At 41.3% G+C, this 18,624-nt stretch overlaps 1 protein-coding gene across 2 annotated transcripts in view; it reads left to right on the top strand.

The window, feature by feature from the left end:
• The window catches only part of LOC124145393 (dipeptidyl peptidase 3-like), a 38,705-nt gene extending 20,416 nt beyond the window's left edge, over positions 1-18,289 (top strand). For both annotated transcript variants that reach the window (XM_046515149.2, XM_046515140.2), the window contains exons 9-19: positions 1,928-2,058; positions 2,652-2,710; positions 4,208-4,402; positions 6,159-6,265; positions 7,724-7,816; positions 9,238-9,300; positions 11,147-11,271; positions 12,722-12,842; positions 14,170-14,349; positions 15,260-15,422; positions 16,201-18,289. In XM_046515149.2, the coding sequence (XP_046371105.2) occupies positions 1,928-2,058; positions 2,652-2,710; positions 4,208-4,402; positions 6,159-6,265; positions 7,724-7,816; positions 9,238-9,300; positions 11,147-11,271; positions 12,722-12,842; positions 14,170-14,349; positions 15,260-15,422; positions 16,201-16,334 (1,371 nt within the window). In that variant the 3' untranslated portion in view covers positions 16,335-18,289. The remainder of the gene's footprint in view (positions 1-1,927; positions 2,059-2,651; positions 2,711-4,207; positions 4,403-6,158; positions 6,266-7,723; positions 7,817-9,237; positions 9,301-11,146; positions 11,272-12,721; positions 12,843-14,169; positions 14,350-15,259; positions 15,423-16,200) is intronic.
• Positions 18,290-18,624: the final 335 nt, after the last annotated feature.

Genomic DNA, 18,624 nt, shown 5'->3' with positions numbered 1-18,624 from the left:
TCTTTCTCTCTCTTTCTCTCTCTCTTTCATTCTCTCTCTCTCACACTCTTACTTTCACTCACTCTCACTCTTTTACACTCTCTATCTCTCTCACTCTCTCTTTCTCTCACTCATTCTCTCACTCTCACTCTCACACTTTATCTCTCTCTAACTGTCTTTCTCTATCACTCTCTCTCATTCTTTCTCTCTCTCACTCTCTATCTCACTCTCACTCTCTCTTTCTCTATCACTCTCTCTCTCACTCTCTTATTCTCTGGGGCTGTCGGGTAGCCTATTGGTTAAAGCGTTCGCTCGTCACGCCGAAAACCCGGGTTCGATTCCCGACATGGGTACAATGTGTGAAGCCCATTTCTGGTGTTCCCCGCCGCGATATTGCTGGAATATTGCTATAAGCGGCGTAAAACCATACTCACTCACTTACTCTTATTCTCTGTCACACTATCTCTCTCTTTCTCTATCACTCTCTCTCTCATTCTCTCACTCTCTCTCATTCTCCTATTCCCTCTCTCTCTCTCTGTGTCTCACTCACTCTCTTTCTCTCTCATTCTCTCACTCTCTCTCACTCTCACACTTTATCTCTCTCTGACTGTCTTTCTCTATCACTCTCTCTCATTCTTTCTCTCTCTCTCTCTCTCTCTCTATCTCACTCTCACTCTCTCTTTCTCTATCACTCTCTCATTTTCCCTCTCACACTCTATCACTCTCACTCTCTTTCTCTATCACTCTCTCTCTCACTCTCTTATTCTCTCTCACACTATCTCTCTCTATCACTCTCTCTCATTCTCTCACTCTCTCTCATTCTCCGTCTCACTCTATCTCACTCTTTCTCTCTCACTCTCTCTCACTCTCACTCGCACACTTTATCTCTCTCTAACTGTCTTTCTCTATCACTCTCTATCTCACTCTCTCTTTCTCTATCACTCTCTTATTCTCTCTCACACTATCTCTCTCTTTCTCTATCACTCTCTCTCATTCTCCCTCTCATACTCTATCTCTCTCTCACTCTCTCTTTCTCTCTCTTTCATTCTCTCTCTCTCTCACACTCTTACTTTCACTCACTCTCACTCTTTCACACTCTCTTTCTCTCACTCTCTCATTCTCTCACTCTCACTCTCACACTTTTTCTCTCTCTAACTGTCTTTCTCTATCACTCTCTATCTCTCTCTCTCTTTCTCTATCACTCTCTCTCCCTCTCCCTCTCACACTCTATCACTCACTCTCTTTCTCTATCACTCTCTCTCTCTCTCTTATTCTCTCTCACACTATCCCTCTTTCTCTATCACTCTCTCATTCTCTCACTCTCTCATTCTCCTACACCCTCTCTCTCACTCTCTATCTCACTCACTCTCTCTTTCTTTCACTCTCTCATTCTCTCACTCTCTCTCACACTTTATCTCTCTCTAACTGTCTTTCTCTATCACTCTCTCTCATTCTTTCTCTCTCTCTCTATCTCACTCTCACTCTCTCTTTCTCTATCACTCTCTCTCATTCTCCCTTTCACACTCTATCACTCTCACTCTCTTTCTCTATCACTCTCTCTCTCACTCTCTTATTCTCTCTCACACTATCTCTCTCTTTCTCTATCACTCTCTCATTCTCTCACTCTCTCATTCTCTCACTCTCTCTCTCATTCTCTGTCTCACTCTATCTCTTTCTTTCTCTCTCACTCTCATTCTCTCACTCTCACACTTTATCTCTGTAACTGTCTTTCTCTACCACTCTCTCATTCTCTCACTCTCTCTCTCATTCTCCTACTCCCTCTCTCTCACTCTCTATCTCACTCTCACTCTCATTCCCTCACTCTCACTCTCTCTCTCACACACTCTCTTATACTCTCTCTCTCTCTCTCTCTCACACACACACACATGCTGGATATAACTGACATACTGTTCAGAGCTACATTTGACCAACTCAGTGTTTGTTCCAGGAATATGCAGCCACAGAGAATGAGGTGCGTATGTTGGAGGAGTACGCCCGGAGCTTCACCACAGGCTCTCTACCAGCACACAAAGACGGCTCCAGGTTCTGGATAAAAAACAGGGGACCCATCGTAGAGACGTAAGCACAAGACTAGTACCCAGGGACCACAACATTAGTACCCATAGATTTAAGCACAAGACTAGTACCCAGGGACCACAACATGAGTACCCATAGATTTAAGCACAAGACTAGTACCCAGGGATTTAAGCACAACACTAGTACCCAGATATATATTGAGGATTCTAAAACAAGTGCACTTGGCAAGCAATTCCACAAAGCCATAGCATAAACAATAACTGTATAACAGTAGCAGGGAATTTTTTACTGACATTGTCGGCTCCTGAGCAGGTCTAGATGAAACCCTGAGTGCCAGTACTATTTTAACCAGTCATTTATTCTGTTCCATTATGAAATAAGGTTCTACCAGTTCCATCACTACCTATTACAGTAGTGAAGATGCACTTGGGCAAAATATGCCAAATATCATAATTTTTAGACAACACTACTATAAAACATGCTATGCAGCATACAACCTGCAATATTAGTTTTTATTTGTGTTTAGTTTGCTGTTAATATTTTTTAAACCAATGTCTTCTACTGTGGATGAATATTGTGAATGTATGCAGTATGTTTACCTCCTTGTCTGGAGTGCTGTCAATGTGTTGTTTCAGATATATTGGCTTCATAGAATCCTACAGAGACCCGTATGGTGTCAGGGGGGAATTTGAAGGTCAGTCATGGTAACACATGTTTAAGGTAGCAGTGTGACCACCTCCATGGTCTAGTGGATAGAGCAGGTTGTGGTTCGATCCCCCATAAAAGACTGGTCGGCTCGAAGTCAGTACGCTGTATCTGAGTGGGGTAGCCATGTTTAAGTGCAATGACCTTGATGCGACACCAAACTCCATTTTACGTCACCTTATGGTTGGGGTGAATGACAAAAAGCTAATTCATGACACAGTTGATAATCAGATGTACCGTTATTTGTATAATAATTCTTTTGGCATGTTTGGTATGAACTTGAGGCCCCAAATGTAAGGCCTTCATGTGTCCTTTCAAGACCAGCGATCTTACTTTTTACATCGTGTTTATTCTTGCGTGAGACCTCTTGTTTATCCTTTTGCACAACACATAGTGTTTATATTCATGTGGGACATCGTGTTTATATTCATGTGAGACATCGTGTTTATACTTATGTGAGACATCATGTTTATACTCATGTGAGACATCATGTTTATACTCATGTGAGACATCATGTTTATACTTATGTGAGACATCATGTTTATACTTATGTGAGACATCATGTTTATACTCATGTGAGACATCATGTTTATACTCATGTGAGACATCATGTTTATACTTATGTGAGACATCATGTTTATACTCATGTGAGACATCATGTTTATACTCATGTGAGACATCGTGTTTATACTATGTGAGACATCATGTTTATACTCATGTGAGACATCATGTTTATACTTATGTGAGACATCGTGTTTATTCTTGCGTGAGACCTCTTGTTTATCCTTTTGCACAACACATAGTGTTTATATTCATGTGGGACATCGTGTTTATATTCATGTGAGACATCGTGTTTATACTTATGTGAGACATCGTGTTTATACTCATGTGAGACATCATGTTTATACTCATGTGAGACATCATGTTTATACTTATGTGAGACATTATGTTTATACTCATGTGAGACATCATGTTTATACTCATGTGAGACATCGTGTTTATACTTATGTGAGACATCATGTTTATACTCATGTGAGACATCATGTTTATACTCATGTGAGACATCATGTTTATACTTATGTGAGACATCGTGTTTATTCTTGCGTGAGACCTCTTGTTTATCCTTTTGCACAACACATAGTGTTTATATTCATGTGGGACATCGTGTTTATATTCATGTGAGACATCGTGTTTATACTTATGTGAGACATCGTGTTTATACTCATGTGAGACATCATGTTTATACTCATGTGAGACATCATGTTTATACTTATGTGAGACATCGTTTTTATTCTTGGGTGAGACCTCTTGTTTATACTTATGCACAACACATAGTGTTTATATTCATGTGGGACATCGTGTTTATATTCATGTGAGACATCGTGTTTATACTTATGTGAGACATCATGTTTATACTCATGTGAGACATTGTGTTTATACTCATGTGAGACATCGTGTTTATACTCATGTAAGACATTCTGCACAGGTTTTGCTGCGGTTGTGAACAAGAAGATGAGTGCCAAGTTTGCATCCCTGGTGGAAAGTGCAGAACACTTGCTGGCTCTATTGCCGTGGCCGGTGGAGTACGAAAAGGACAAGTTCCTGCGTCCAGACTTCACTTCCCTTGACGTCCTCAGCTTCGGAGGCAGCGGCATCCCTGCAGGAATCAACATTCCTAACTGTGAGTGAGCTCATCAACCTCATCTTTTGATTCTAACACTCTTCACCTAGGACAAACCCGTGAAGATCGGGGTAGAATAGGTCTTCAGCAACCCATGCTTGCCGTAAAAGGCGACTATGCTTGTCGTAAGAGGCGACTAACGGCATCGGGTGGTCAGGCTCACTGACTTAGTTAATGATGCTTGTCATCGTATCTCAATTGCGTGGATCGATGCTCATGATGTCAGTCACTGGATTGTCTGGTCCAGACTCGATTATTTACAGACCGCTGTCATATAGCTGGAATATTGCGTTAAGTGACAATTCACGGAGGAAAACAGAATGCCTAAAACACATTTATTGGCAGCATGATGACAAAGAACTGAAATATGTGACACAGAGGTACAGCATGAGGTATGATCACTAACCTTCACATTAAGAGTATCATATTGTCAAAGAAACGGAGGAAGGTACAATGCCCGACCTGTGGACAGAGTTACATCACTAATTTTGACAGAAACGGTCATTGTGGGTTTGAATTATGTTTTTAGGTTTGTTAGCACCATACCCATGCTTGTGGGTTTCACCAAAATGGTGAATGTCTAAGACCTGTGTCACTTCAGGCTTTCCTCCCACACCGAGCTGAGATGCTGAATATTGCTGAAACACTGTTTATAACGGCTTTATCCTGAGCTCACACATACAGGCTGATTGACTTCTGACTGAGAGAATTTCTGGATTTATTGTTTAGATGTCCTGAGTTTAACTATTGTAACCTAAACACACTTAGGCGTGTAAGCAGGAATCTGTCACAACCAAGAATTGTACTTCATTGGCTGCCTCTAAATAAACAGGTAATGAAGGTCACTATTTATCAGAACAAGTTGGCCCATGAAGATCTGGGGTAGAATAGGCCTTCAGCAACCCATGTTTGCCGTAAAAGCTGACTATGCTTGTCGTAAGAGGCGACTAATGGGATCGGGTGGTCAGACTCGCTGACTTGGTTGATGCATGTCATCGATCCCAATTGCTTGGATCGATGCTCATGTTGTCAATCACTGGATTGTCTGGTCCAGACTCGATTACTTACACACCGCTGTAATATAGCTGGAATATTGCTGAGTGCGGCGTTAAACAACAAACACACAAAAACAAAAAACAGAACGAGTAAACATTTCTAATCACTGGTTCCTTTGTCTTAATGAACTTTCTCTAAAGTTCTATTGCTGCCATAATCACACTAGACTTTTAGTCACTGTTTTCAATATGTATTGTACAAAATATGAAATGCTACCATGGCAGCCTTAGAAATTTGCAATTTTCAGACAAGTCAAGAGGACTATTGAATATTATTTCACTAGTCCTCAGAGTTTGTAGCTAGTCCTGCTTGAAAGACAAAAATGTTTATAATGTTTACATTTTCTGTCAGTTTTATCATGTTTATTCAGTTCCAATTTGTAGCAAATGTGAAGCATTGAGAACTGGTTCAGAATTATGGCCCTCAAGTGCTACTACTGGGCATCATGGGATGTTTACTTGTCCTCAGCACGATTTAGTAGCCTCTGGCTGGAGGACTAGTGAGAATTTTCAAAGGGTGCATGGCAGATTGGTTTCAGGCTATTGTGGTCAAGGCAGTTATAGAACGTACAAGGAAAGCTTCATTTCGACACAGTGACCACTGGTCAGAATGTATGAGTAGTATTCATGCTCCCCATAAAAATACATTATACTTTGTGTATTTGTTTTGCTGATTCTATTATCTCGAAAATATAAATCAGATGATGACATTCGTCAGAACGAGGGCTTCAAGAACGTGTCGCTGGGGAACGTTTTGACGTCAGGCTACAAGGACACGAAGATCACATTCCTGGATGATGACGATAAGGTGAATACATTTCTGTCCCCTGTCTCTAAATATAACATCGATAGGCAACAAATAGCAAAGATCAATGACAAAAGAAGAGTGGTTTGTTTCATGATAAAACACTGTTCTGTCATGACATCATATCTAGAGATTCGAACATACGCCCGCAACTCCAAGATGTCCTGAGAAGATAGGGAGTTGTCCATGGGAGATAGTGCTGTGACATACGTTGGTAACTCCAAGATGTCCTGAGAAGATAGGGAGTTGTCCATGGGAGATAGTGCTGTGACATACGTTGGTAACTCCAAGATGTCCTGAGAAGATAGGGAGTTGTCCATGGGAGATAGTGCTGTGACATACGTTGGTAACTCAATGATGTCCTGAGAAGATAGGGAGTTGTCCATGGGAGATAGTGCTGTGACATACGTTGGTAACTCAATGATGTCCTGAGAAGATAGGGAGTTGTCCGTGGGAGATAGTGCTGTGACATACGTTGGTAACTCAATGATGTCCTGAGAAGATAGGGAGTTGTCCATTGGAGATAGTGCTGTGACATACGTTGGTAACTCAATGATGTCCTGAGAAGATAGGGAGTTGTCCATGGGAGATAGTGCTGTGACCTTGTATAGTATATTGGCTGGAGATCCCTTCTGTATCGAGTTCAAGTCGTATGCTGTATTGATTGTCCATGTTCAGACAAATCAATTTTTAATGTTTGATGGAGCAGCCTAGTTCATATTTAGCATTAAATTGCAGGTCAAATTGAATCGACCATTTTCAATTTCCTTTTGTTAAACTCAAAATTCATAACAGTTTAACTTAGGTAGCTATTTTGAACTTACTGAGAGTGACCTAGAACCATCAGCTTCAGTCATGGTGACTATCATTTTACTATGAGTGTGTGTGCATTTGTTTAACACTGCACTCTGCAATCTCCCAGCTACATGACGGCAGCCTGTAAATAAGTAGTCTGGACTAGACAATCCAGTGATAGATTTTGTGAACAACAATTCACGTCGCCAGGGTACGATGATAGTCCATCAAGCAAGTCACTGAGCCTGACCATCCGATCCATTTGGTCGTCTCTTTTGACCCCATATGTATATGTGGATCCAGAGGATGTGGGCCTTTTGAAGCATACTAATCGTGTTGACATATGCAAAAATCTATAACCTTATAACTAATTAACTCATTTTCGGCTGACAGACTCAAATTGTTTTCCGAACTATGTCCATTCATTTTATTGTTTTCTATTTGAAGTGACCAACTTTTCCCCAAAAGCTGTGCTCTCTCCCTTTTATAAAAGTTGTCTCAACCAGTAGGGATTCCAGGTAAGAGGCGACTAAAGGGATGGAGTGGTCAGGCTAGGTGACATGCATCCATGTTTTCTGGGTGTGATAGCACTGTGCCATTGTCCCTCAGATGCAAGTAATTTTGAACCCTGATATGTAATAGTTGATAATTATCTCCCCTTCCCAGGAGCTGTACATAAAGCTGAAACTCCCGTCCTTCGAGGTCCAGGTCGGACTCCATGAACTGCTTGGACATGGTAGCGGCAAGCTCTTCATCAAGGTGAGCAACGTTTGTGTTGATGCGCTATGCACAGTGAACGTTTCTTGTACAGTGATAACTTGCCCTGGGATTACAAGGATAAGTTTCTCATATGATGGATAGCGTCATTGATACTGGCGGATCCAGGGGAGTGGGGGTGGGGGTGGGGGTGGGTTGAGGGTGTGCATCCTATTTTTACAGGCCCCTCACATGTGAACTGCACCCTCGGCCATCTCACTGGGTATTTTCATGATAATATGCACCCCATTTTTCAAAATCTTGTGCCTCTGATTGATGCAATGACCAAACTGATACACTTGGTATCCCGATCCAATGACATTGTCCAATGAGATGGAACACCTTGTAGGAAGTACTTTGAATACAACATCGATGTCTGATTGCTTGATAACTATGGCCTTATGTTACCAGGAAGTTTTAAAGGAGGCTTCCCTCCATGGTAGCAAATCATATACATTGTATAAGGTGGTACTCTATATTATCTCGGTAGTTAATTTATAATGGATTGTAATAGCAAACACTTACTAACATATTAAATATGAAATAAGCAAAATGTTTCTAGTTCTTTGTTAAGCTTTTATGACATATCAGTTAAGATTGATCGATTCTGATTTTTTTTTACCGAGTTCGGTAAACAACGTACCTGTCAATAGTGACTCAAGGGCAGGCAACTCTATATTATCATGGTGTAGCTACTTTGTGGGGTGATACGTGTGGCTTACATCACTTCCTGTTTCGGATTATGCATACTCAGTATGCATACGACCTAGGTTGGATCAAAGGACTTCGACTTAAACAAATGGGTTCTTTTCTATCCAATTTCAAATGGAGGTAGGGGTAATTCCACTTCAAAAACATTCCAGAAACTATCATAAAAAAGTTAACGTGTATACTTACAAGTAGCCAGGACATATCGCAATGAGTCCTGTGTTCGATCAAGCGATGAAATATCGTGCTTAGATTTGTATAAGTAAACAGTCGATAAGGGAAGTGGATTATGAGATTTACCGATACCGCGTTCATATATGGAGCCCGCGATAATATGTCATACTATGCGTACACACTTCTTACTTTTGTGAATGAAACATACATCTTATTATGGTTTGCATAATACAGTTTTGGTTCCTATCAATCCTGATCAATATTTTTTATTTATATTTACAATAGACACACTCGGCTAATAATCTCGAGTGGTAACGATAAGCAAGGCCATCAAAGATGGAGTTTACAAATCATGTTCATTAAGATCCCATGGACTGTATGACAGAATATGCTTCACATCTAGACACACAAGTTTACATATGTTTTCATTTACCACATATTTTCATGAAAGTGTAAAATTTTGAAGTAGAGTATGATATGTAAACTTGGTAGATGAACATCTCGTTAACTGTTGTATGGGTAATGTCAACGTGTGTTCACAGGATGAAGATGGGAAGTTCAACTTTGACCAGGATAATGTGAAACACACTGAAACTGAAGAAAAGGTAGGTCTAGTCGGACAACTCCATTTATTACATACTTCAGTGTGAAAGACTGAGTTTTCTGAAGTTGAGAAAAGTGATATTTTCATTGCAGTGAACATAACACTTGATATTTCACTGCAGTGAACATAACACCTGATATTTCACTGCAGTGAACATAACATGTTGACGGAACTACGTTGGCCTACACGAGACAGCTCGTACACAAACTGTTGATTTACGTCAGTTCAACGTTGACAAGTCATATAATGACAGATGGTCATTTATGTAGTTAATACCGATTCTTACCGTTTGTTATTTTGTTAAAAATGATCTGTATTAAACTGTGAATTTCTATTCTGATTTGTCAGTCGATACTTTACGTTTCGCAAAGCGCCATTTTGTTACTTGAATTGGGTGTATTTTTTTGCTTCGAACAACCGTCTCATTGATTTGAAATTTATTTTTTGATGAAGTTGATTTTGTATATAATCATATCCAAATTTATACTAAAGAATTTTAGTGACATCAAATATTTTTGGTTACTTTTGTTTATATTTTTTAAGATTTAGCAAAGATGGAACTACATTTTTAGTCGTACTTACAGGGGGTGGAAAACCGTCCATGTGTGTTATGTAGGGAGAATTTACGCTTGAAGGTTTTACATTTGTAATGAAATAATTTAATCTTCCTGCAGACAACTACACCAAAAGTATATAATAAATAGGATATTTCATGTGTCGAGTGAAATATCATGTTTCTCTCATCTCGTGACGGGGGGAAAGGAGATATTTTCACTCGTGGCTACGCCACTCACGGGAAGGGGTGGACAGACTCACTGACTTGGTTGATGCATGCGTGGATCAATGCTCATGATATTAACCACTGGATTGTCTGATCCAGACTCAAATATTTACAGACCGCCATCATATAGCTGGAATATTGCTGAGTATGGTGTTACTCAACAAACAAACATTGAAGCCAGGTGACTGACTCCACTGCTGGTTTTTGCATGAACATCTTGGTACAATGTCTGTATCTTAACAGAATATTTAGCAAGCTGCCAAAAACACCCATGTGATGGAAATGACTTGGTCACTGTAGTGTTGTGTTTGTTGTATTGTTCTAACAAATGTGCATACATTCTGTACATAATGATCAAATTGTATGTGTGTTTTCCTTACAAAATGTTAAGTCTTGATGTTGTGTGTAGTCATTAGCATGCACCTCTGTTTGCTGAAGGACTGCCTCCGTGGTTTAGCAGTAGAGCGTCTGCCTGAAGAGAAGAAGGTCTAGGGTTCTATTCCCGGCCTCATACCAAAAGATGTTAAAAGATAGTAGTTGTTGTTACCCTGCCTGGCTCTCGGCATTAAGGGGCTAAAACAAAGACTGGTCGGCTCGGAGTCAGTCTACTGTGTCTGAGTAGGGTATATGGGGGCACGGGTGGCCCAGTCGTCTAAGGCGCCGCGATTCACTGTGCAGAGTTGCGTCCCTTGGGCACGCCCGAAACCTATGATTGTGGGTTCGAATCCCAGTTCGCCCCGATTATGTTTCTAGGTTTGTCAGCACCATACCCGTGCTCGTGGGTTTCACCGAAGTGGTAAACGTCTGAGACCTGCATCACTTGGGGCTTTCCTCCCACATTAAGCTGACACGCGGTGATATAACTGGAATATTGTTAAAAGCGGCGTTAAACCCAACTCACTCACTCACTCACTCATATTACTATAGGTAATCTGTCATAGCATGACAGATTGACTATAGGAATGTGAAAGAATCGGGTTGTCTTGAACTTCTTTGGAGCAGTATATTTTAGTATAATTGTACATGGCCATGAACACAAATAAGTAGATTGACCTGTGGTATTCAGATCTCCTCCTGGTACCTGCCTGGTGAGACCTGGGACAGCAAGTTCTCCTCTGTGGGGTCAAGCTATGAGGAGTGTCGGGCTGAGTGTGTCGGACTCTATCTCTGCCTCTCCTCCGATGTTCTAAAGTAAGATTTGACACGGGAATTCTTACCTGTACATGTACAACGATGTACTAGGGCTGGGTCCAAATTTACTTCCTGGGTACCCGTTTTGGATATTTAGAGATGGGTAGAAACTGTCCGATTTGGAAAGGTTTGACCGTAGCCCTGGCAAAATGTATTAAGATGCATGTGTAAAACCATCTGGTGATGCATACACTGAAGTTTACTGCATGGAGTTTTATCTCTATTCAAACATATAAAAGTCAGAAGGAATGGGTGCATTGTCAGAAATAAATGGGAACATTAGTGACTTATGGTGTATCCATAGAGTTTTAGATCATTTTTGTCATTAAACAATGCATCACATGACTAACCACGGGTCCGGGTTATCCTGTGGGTACCCGAGTCCTAATCAGGACCAACCCTCCTCGAGGTACCCGTCCCAGCCGTACTATTTATGACCCTGTTTCCTATGAGGCCAAAGCAATTGATAGCAATACACTAAAAAAAACAACTTATGTTTGTGAGAGACTCTGGTTTTAAACCACTTTTAGCAATATTCCAGAAAAACCATAGCAGGGGACACCAGAAATGGGCCTCACACATTGGACCCATGTTGGGAATCGAACCCGGGTCTTTGGCGTGACAAGCGAACGCTTTATCCACAAGGCTACCCCACTGCCCCTTTGCCCCTAAGGCCTATGTATTCAGGATTCAGACGGCAATCGACTTTCATTCATAGCCCCATGAAGATCCAGGTTTGAATTAGTATTCAGCAACCCATGTTTTTCGTAAGAGGCGACTATGCTTGTTGTATTTGTAAGAGGCGACCAATGGGGGCGGTTGGTTCATACAGGCCTTGAATATTAAGGTCCTTCTTGAAAAGCCTTGATGTTTTTGTGTCAACCTTGAAAGGCCTTGAATATCACCAAAATAGCTTGAAAAGTATCAACATTTTTAGCTTAATTTATTTTATTTGTTGGTTGTGAAAATAAATCATGTTTGAAAATTTGTGATGTTCATACGGCTTCTTAGGTCTTACGACTAAGATATTGTATGCTGGATTTAAAAAAAATAGTGACAGAAAGGCTAATAACCCAAATAAAAAAGCCTTAAAAATGATGATTGAAAGCCTAGGAAAGCTTTGAAAAGCTTTGAAAAGGCCTTGAATTTTAGTGTCTTGTATCCATATAAACCTTGTTTTAAATCTGTTCTAATGTATATTACGCTAACTTTGCTGCGGTCAAATAGTTTTGGGACATTTTTATGATAAGTATAGAAAAAAATTGTGGACATTTTTCATGATATTAAGTACAGATTCAGAGAGATTCTAGTAAAACAGACTGATTAGAAACCCTGTATTGTCATGTATAACAGGTCCCTTGCACATCTACATGCTATCTGATTGGTCCCTTTATAAATTCCTGACATCTGATTGGTCCCTTGTATAACTAAGAAACATATGATTGGGCAGGATATTTGGCCATGTTGGAGACTCTGCTGATGACATCATCTACATCAACTGGTTGAACATGGCGCGCGCCGGTCTGCTGGCGCTGGAGTTCTATTCCCCAGAGACAGGTGCCTGGAGACAGGTGAGTTGCCATGACTACAGTTAGATGACTCTTGTTATCTTAACTATGTCATTACTTGAGTCTGCCTCCATGATGTAGTGGATAGTGCATCTTCTGAAGAGAGGAAGGTTGGTGGTTCGATCCCCGGCAGTGTCATACCAAAAGATATTGAATAATGGCACTTGTTGTTACCTTGCCTATCGCTTAGCATTTAGGGGGTGAAACACAGACTGGTTGGCACAGAGTTAGTATACTGTGTCTGAGTGTGGTATTCATGTTAAACTGCAGAAAGTATTCAGAAGGCTATACACACCCACATACCCCTCCACCCACCAACACACACACAACACCACACTCGTGCGCGCACACACACACACACAACACCACACTCGTGTGCGCGCGCGCACACACACACACACACACACACACACACACACACACACACACACACACACACACACATAACCCTGCGACTCTCAATATGAAGGAAGATCTGTGGCCATACAGACCACAGCTAGGTTGTCCTGCACACACTATGAATATACATGTTCGTGCTTGAGCAAATATTTGGAATTTAGTGCAAATACAAAACTTTAAATTGACAATGTCGCTTCTGAAGTCAGGGAGTCTGGGGAGGGTCACCGAAAAATAATTCACACATCCTCCTCCTCCTCCCTTTCCTCCTCGTCCTTCCTTCTCTTCCTCCTCCTTCTCCTCCACCTTTTCCCCCTCCTCCCCCCTTCCCCCCTCCTCCTCCCTTTCCCCCTCCTCCCCCCTTCCTCCTCCTCCCTTTCCCCCTCCTCCTCCTCCCCCCTTTCCCCTCCTCCCCCCTTTCCCCCTCTTTCTTCCTTCTCTTCCTCCTCCTCCACCCTTTCCCCCTCCTCTCCCTTTCCCCTTCCTCCCTCTTCCTCCCTTCCCCCTCCTCCTCCCTTTCCTCCCCCTCCCCCTTTCACCCTCCTCCCTTTCCCCTTCCTCCTTTCCCCCTCCTCCTCCCTTTCCCCCTCCTCCTCCCTTTCCCCCTCCTCCCTTTCCCCCTCCCCCCTTTCCTCCTCGCCCTTCCTTCTCTTCCTCCTCCTCCTCCTCCTCCTCCTCCTCCTCCTCCTCCCTTTCCTCATGACATTTGTGCTTCCTAGGCTGGTAACAATTTATCAAATGTTTGATTCATTGTATTTGTACACGGCACGATAGCAATACATCAATGCCAGAGGCTCGGGATTAACCATTCATTCACTCGGGAAAGATATTCTGCAGTTCCTTGTCCCTCGTTGGTTTTTCTCTAAATAGTTAACCTCTATGCCAAAGAATTTATATGAAACAAGAATAAGACAGCAGACTCTGTATGTCACAGGCCCACATGCAGGCGCGGTTCTGTATCCTACGTGTCATGTTAGAGGCCGACGAGGACTTCATCTCCATCACCAAGACCACGGGGGAGGACGGTAAACCAGATATCAGGATAAAACTGGATCGCACCAAGATCACCAAAGTGGGCAAACCTGCCATTGGGAAGTATCTTCGGAAACTTCAGGTGGGAAATTTTGAAACTTCTAGTTTGAAAAATGTGTACCTATTTAAAAACAGACACTCGCTACATGCTACAGCTGTGTGTCGTTAAGTTCAAAGTTGTTTAGTAGAAACTGGATAACTTGAAAATCTGTATAAGTAGATTTTTTGTTTTGTTCAAACTGCATCTTTGTTTATTTATCATCATAATATTTGAAAGCCCTGCTAACTAGAAACATATCAGTTGGAAAAAGTCCTGTGTAGGTGGGTAAGTAAAATGGGTTTTTTTGTCCCCAGAGTCGGTTTGTATTGGAGTCCCGTAGACAAGCTTGAAGGATTGTTTTGTGCAGACATTCTGCTGGTGATATTCAGCTTAAGCGAACTGATGAGCTTACTAAAATCATTTTATTCAGAGACGCCGATTGCTATTTGGTGTTTTTACTCATTTTTATTTACGACCCGTGAAGATTCCGGGGGTAGAATAGGTCTTCAGCAACCCATACTTGCCGTAAAAGGCGACTATGCTTGTCGTAAAAGGCGACTAATGGGATCGGGTTGTCAGTCTCGCTGACTTGGTTGATACATGTCATTGATCCCAATTGCGTGGATCGATGCTCATGATATCAATCACTGGATTGTCTGGTCCAGACTCGATTATTTTACAGACCGCCATCATAGCTGGAATATTGCTGAGTGCGGCGTTAAACAACAAACAAACAAACAAACAAATCATTTTTATTTACGATGAAATCAGCTCTTTAGTAAAACAGTCACTTTGTAAATGGTGTTACTGAAGGTAAAAATAAAAGTTGGAAACACGCTTGTTGGGGAAGTGGCAGACCAGATATTTAAAGAGGATACTTTTGGCTCTGTCCCATTATTTGCCACATAATGAGAGTATCTCACATTTATATTTTCATGCTTTTGGGGTTCAGGTGTACAAGTCCACGGCAGATGTTGAAGAAGGGAAAAAGATGTACGACTTCTACTCCGATGTCAACGACAATGCTAAACCACACTTCCTGAGTCTTCGCGAGACTGTCCTTGCTCGTAAACAACCACGCAAGATGTTTGTTCAACACCACACAACCATTCAAGGTAACAGAAACTGTCTATCTATGAAATATAGTTACAAGTAGGGCACTGGCAAAACGTATTTAGATACATGTATTTAACATTGGTCATGCATAGACTGAAGTTGACCCAAGTTATATCTTTATTTGAAGATATGAAAAGTCAGAAGGAAAGGGTGCATAGTCAGAAAGGAATGCGAACATTTGTGACTTGTAGTGTAACCATAGAGTTCTAGATACTTTTTGTCATTAAACAATATATCATGTGACTAACCACGGGTCCGGGTAGTCCTGTGGGTACACAGGTCCTACTCAGTACCCACCCGCCCCGGGTACCCGAGTTACTCGTCCCAGCCCTAGTTACAAGTAAGAGGTACAATTTGCTGTTTTCCAGATTGGGCAATATCGAATCCTTGTCATTTCCCACTTCCCTTGATCTTCCATATTTCCCCACCACGTAAAGATCCGGGCGAGAACTGGCCTTCAGCAACCCATGCTTGTTGCAGGATGCCACTAACGATGTTTGATGCATGTCATCCTGTCTCCATTGCATTGATCGATGCTCATGGTATCAATCACTGGCTAAGGGGAGTGGGGTAGCCTGGTGGTAAAAGCGTTCACTCGTGACCTGGGTTCGATGGGCACAATGTGTGAAGCCCATTTGGGGCCCTGTCATGAAATTGCTTGAATATTGCTAAAAGTGGTGTAAAACCATACTCACTCATTAGGGCTAATATAAGGGCCCTTCACTTTCATGGTTTATTTTTGAACACTGCTCTCACATTGTAAATGTCTATTATCAGATGGAAAAGTGACCTTAAAGAATTATGAAGCCAACTCTGCCGGACTCATCCAGTCCTTTGTGGACCGCTTCTCTTCTCCGGAACTTGACAGCGAGATCTTGGCCCTGCGCGACAAGGACAGGCCTCACTTCTAGACGATGCTGCATCCGACACGCTACTGCCAGGTTGTGGAAACAAGCCGTCCTCTGGCGCCATGATCTATGCATGGATCGTTTCATACCGTTATAGCAGATTCATATCCAACAATGAGGACTGGATGGAGGCCCAATACCACGATGAAGTCCACCGTATGCATTACAATGTGTAATTGTTTAACTGCTTTTGAGGATCTGACTGAATTATTTAGCATTTTGTCGTTTCAAGTTTGAATTTACTAATGACAGTTTACTTTTTCAAATCTTTTGAAATATAACAAAAGAATCTGTGCTCCGTGTGATTCATGTAAGCGTGTTTACAGTGTTCTCAAAGGACAGGGTCTCATTCAATGAAATCCATTCAGCATTCCAGTTACATGGCTGTTTTGTATAAATGTAACGTAAACTTACCTCTTTACTCTCCACACCATTTTGACCAATGGTAGCATGACCATGAATCTGAGAAGGAAAAAACAAGTTCCCTAAAATTAATTCCCTTTTCAAGACTAATTCCATCACCAAATATCATCTCCTCTCTCGGATGCACAAGGAAGTGGCAGTGCTCTGATGGTTGGACACAATTATTCTGATCCTTATGAATCTTACAGTTTTCCTTAGAAAAAAAACGTGTTAATACAAATAGTTTTGAAGGAATGTGTTCCTCTATTATAATTTAGAAACCAATGTATTCCTGCATTGAGTAGCAGCACAGACATGTAGATTGAACTTATTGTGTCAATATTTAGACTACGACTTCAAAGATGAGGGGTAGGGGAGGGGGAGTGGTACACTTGTATGAATATTTCAGTAAAATGAAGGTACCTTTGTTTTTAGTCCCTATTTGGGTAGAAGTGTAGCTATAAGTCATCATATACTGTAAATCTTGAAATTAACGCGAGCGTGAATTAAATACGAAATTAAGAGAGAGGTCTTTGTTTGCATTAATGAAACTTTGTATTTATGTCTCCAAAATGACTATCAACAATAAGGCCTCACGGCACACTTTGGATAGTGGAAATACCAACTTGTATAAAAACACACAGTTTATTGAGCAGCAGTTGTAACAGGTATATAACAATGTTAATCAAAGAATAGGAATTACAAAATTGACTTCATGTGAGTTATCACTGCTGGGGTCAACAGTTCAACCCACTCGTGTCCATCTAGGCATCATTGACCACTCCAGCAGTCCAGACGCCACTCACGCAACACTTCGTCAAAGGCCGACACGCCTCCACAAGCTCCGATAGGCTTTTGTTTTTAGGAAAACTCTTTCATTGTTTTTACGGAAGTGCTCTGCTCAGCGCTAATAAGCGCTGCTATTTGCTGTGTGATTGGATTAAGGTAAGGTTGGAGTAAGGGTAGGATATGTATCATTCCACCCAGGGGATGGGGTGGGGGGAGTCGCATTGATATTGAGTCAAATTTTTGGCTAGGGGTCAGCAGTCGTATTAATTTGGAGGCACATTAATTTCAAGATTTACAGTATGAATGAACATGGTAGTTCATAGTGTTTTCATTCTTTACCTACAACAACTCTGAGAATCACCAATGTGCAGTTTTACAGGATTATGTTGTTATGTTATGGCTGTCTACAATGCATGGTGAGAGAGAGATGGTTATTGAATCTAAAGGCCATATGACCCATGGTTCGATACAATCATAATACAGTTCATGCGCAACGGTTCTCCTCTTTGCTGGAAGACTTCAAGTAAAAATTTGGCAAAATAATACAATGCCGTCTTGATTCTAAATGTACTGAGTACATGTACTTGTAAATCCCTAACGTTGTTATTGATTTTTAATGAAACTTCTTAACACATGGTATTGGTTTTGTATTGGGTTTATACTATGACAGCTGATGCAGGCTGTAAGGTCAAATGCATTATTTTTTGTAGCCTGGATGACAGTATCTGGCATCTAAAACATTTTTAATAAATCTATTTCACACATGGTGAGGATTGTTATGTACTATTCCTAATGCTTTATCACAGATTTGGACGGCCTCGGTGGTCTAGTGGTAGAGCGTCATCTGAAGAGCGGAAGGTCCAAAAGTCATTAAAAGTTTGTACCCTGTCTGGCTCTCAGCATTAATGGGCTAAAACAAGGACTGGTCGGTTTGGGGTATACTGTGTCTGAGTAAAGTATTGATGTTAAACTGTGGCATGGTATCTCAGTGGGCTAGCACTATAAAATTGGCATCAGTCTGGACTAGTACAAGCAGACACACACACACACGTGGATGCACCTAGCTATATTAGTCTTGAATGCGAGGGTTAACCCCATTTCA

This window comes from Haliotis rufescens, unplaced genomic scaffold, assembly GCF_023055435.1.
Source record: "Haliotis rufescens isolate VD_foot unplaced genomic scaffold, xgHalRufe1.0.p SCAF_3, whole genome shotgun sequence".
In the NCBI taxonomy this organism is placed as follows: domain Eukaryota; kingdom Metazoa; phylum Mollusca; class Gastropoda; order Lepetellida; family Haliotidae; genus Haliotis; species Haliotis rufescens.
The sequence above is the reverse complement of the archived record's forward strand: the minus strand, read 5'-3'. Positions and strand labels throughout refer to the sequence as shown.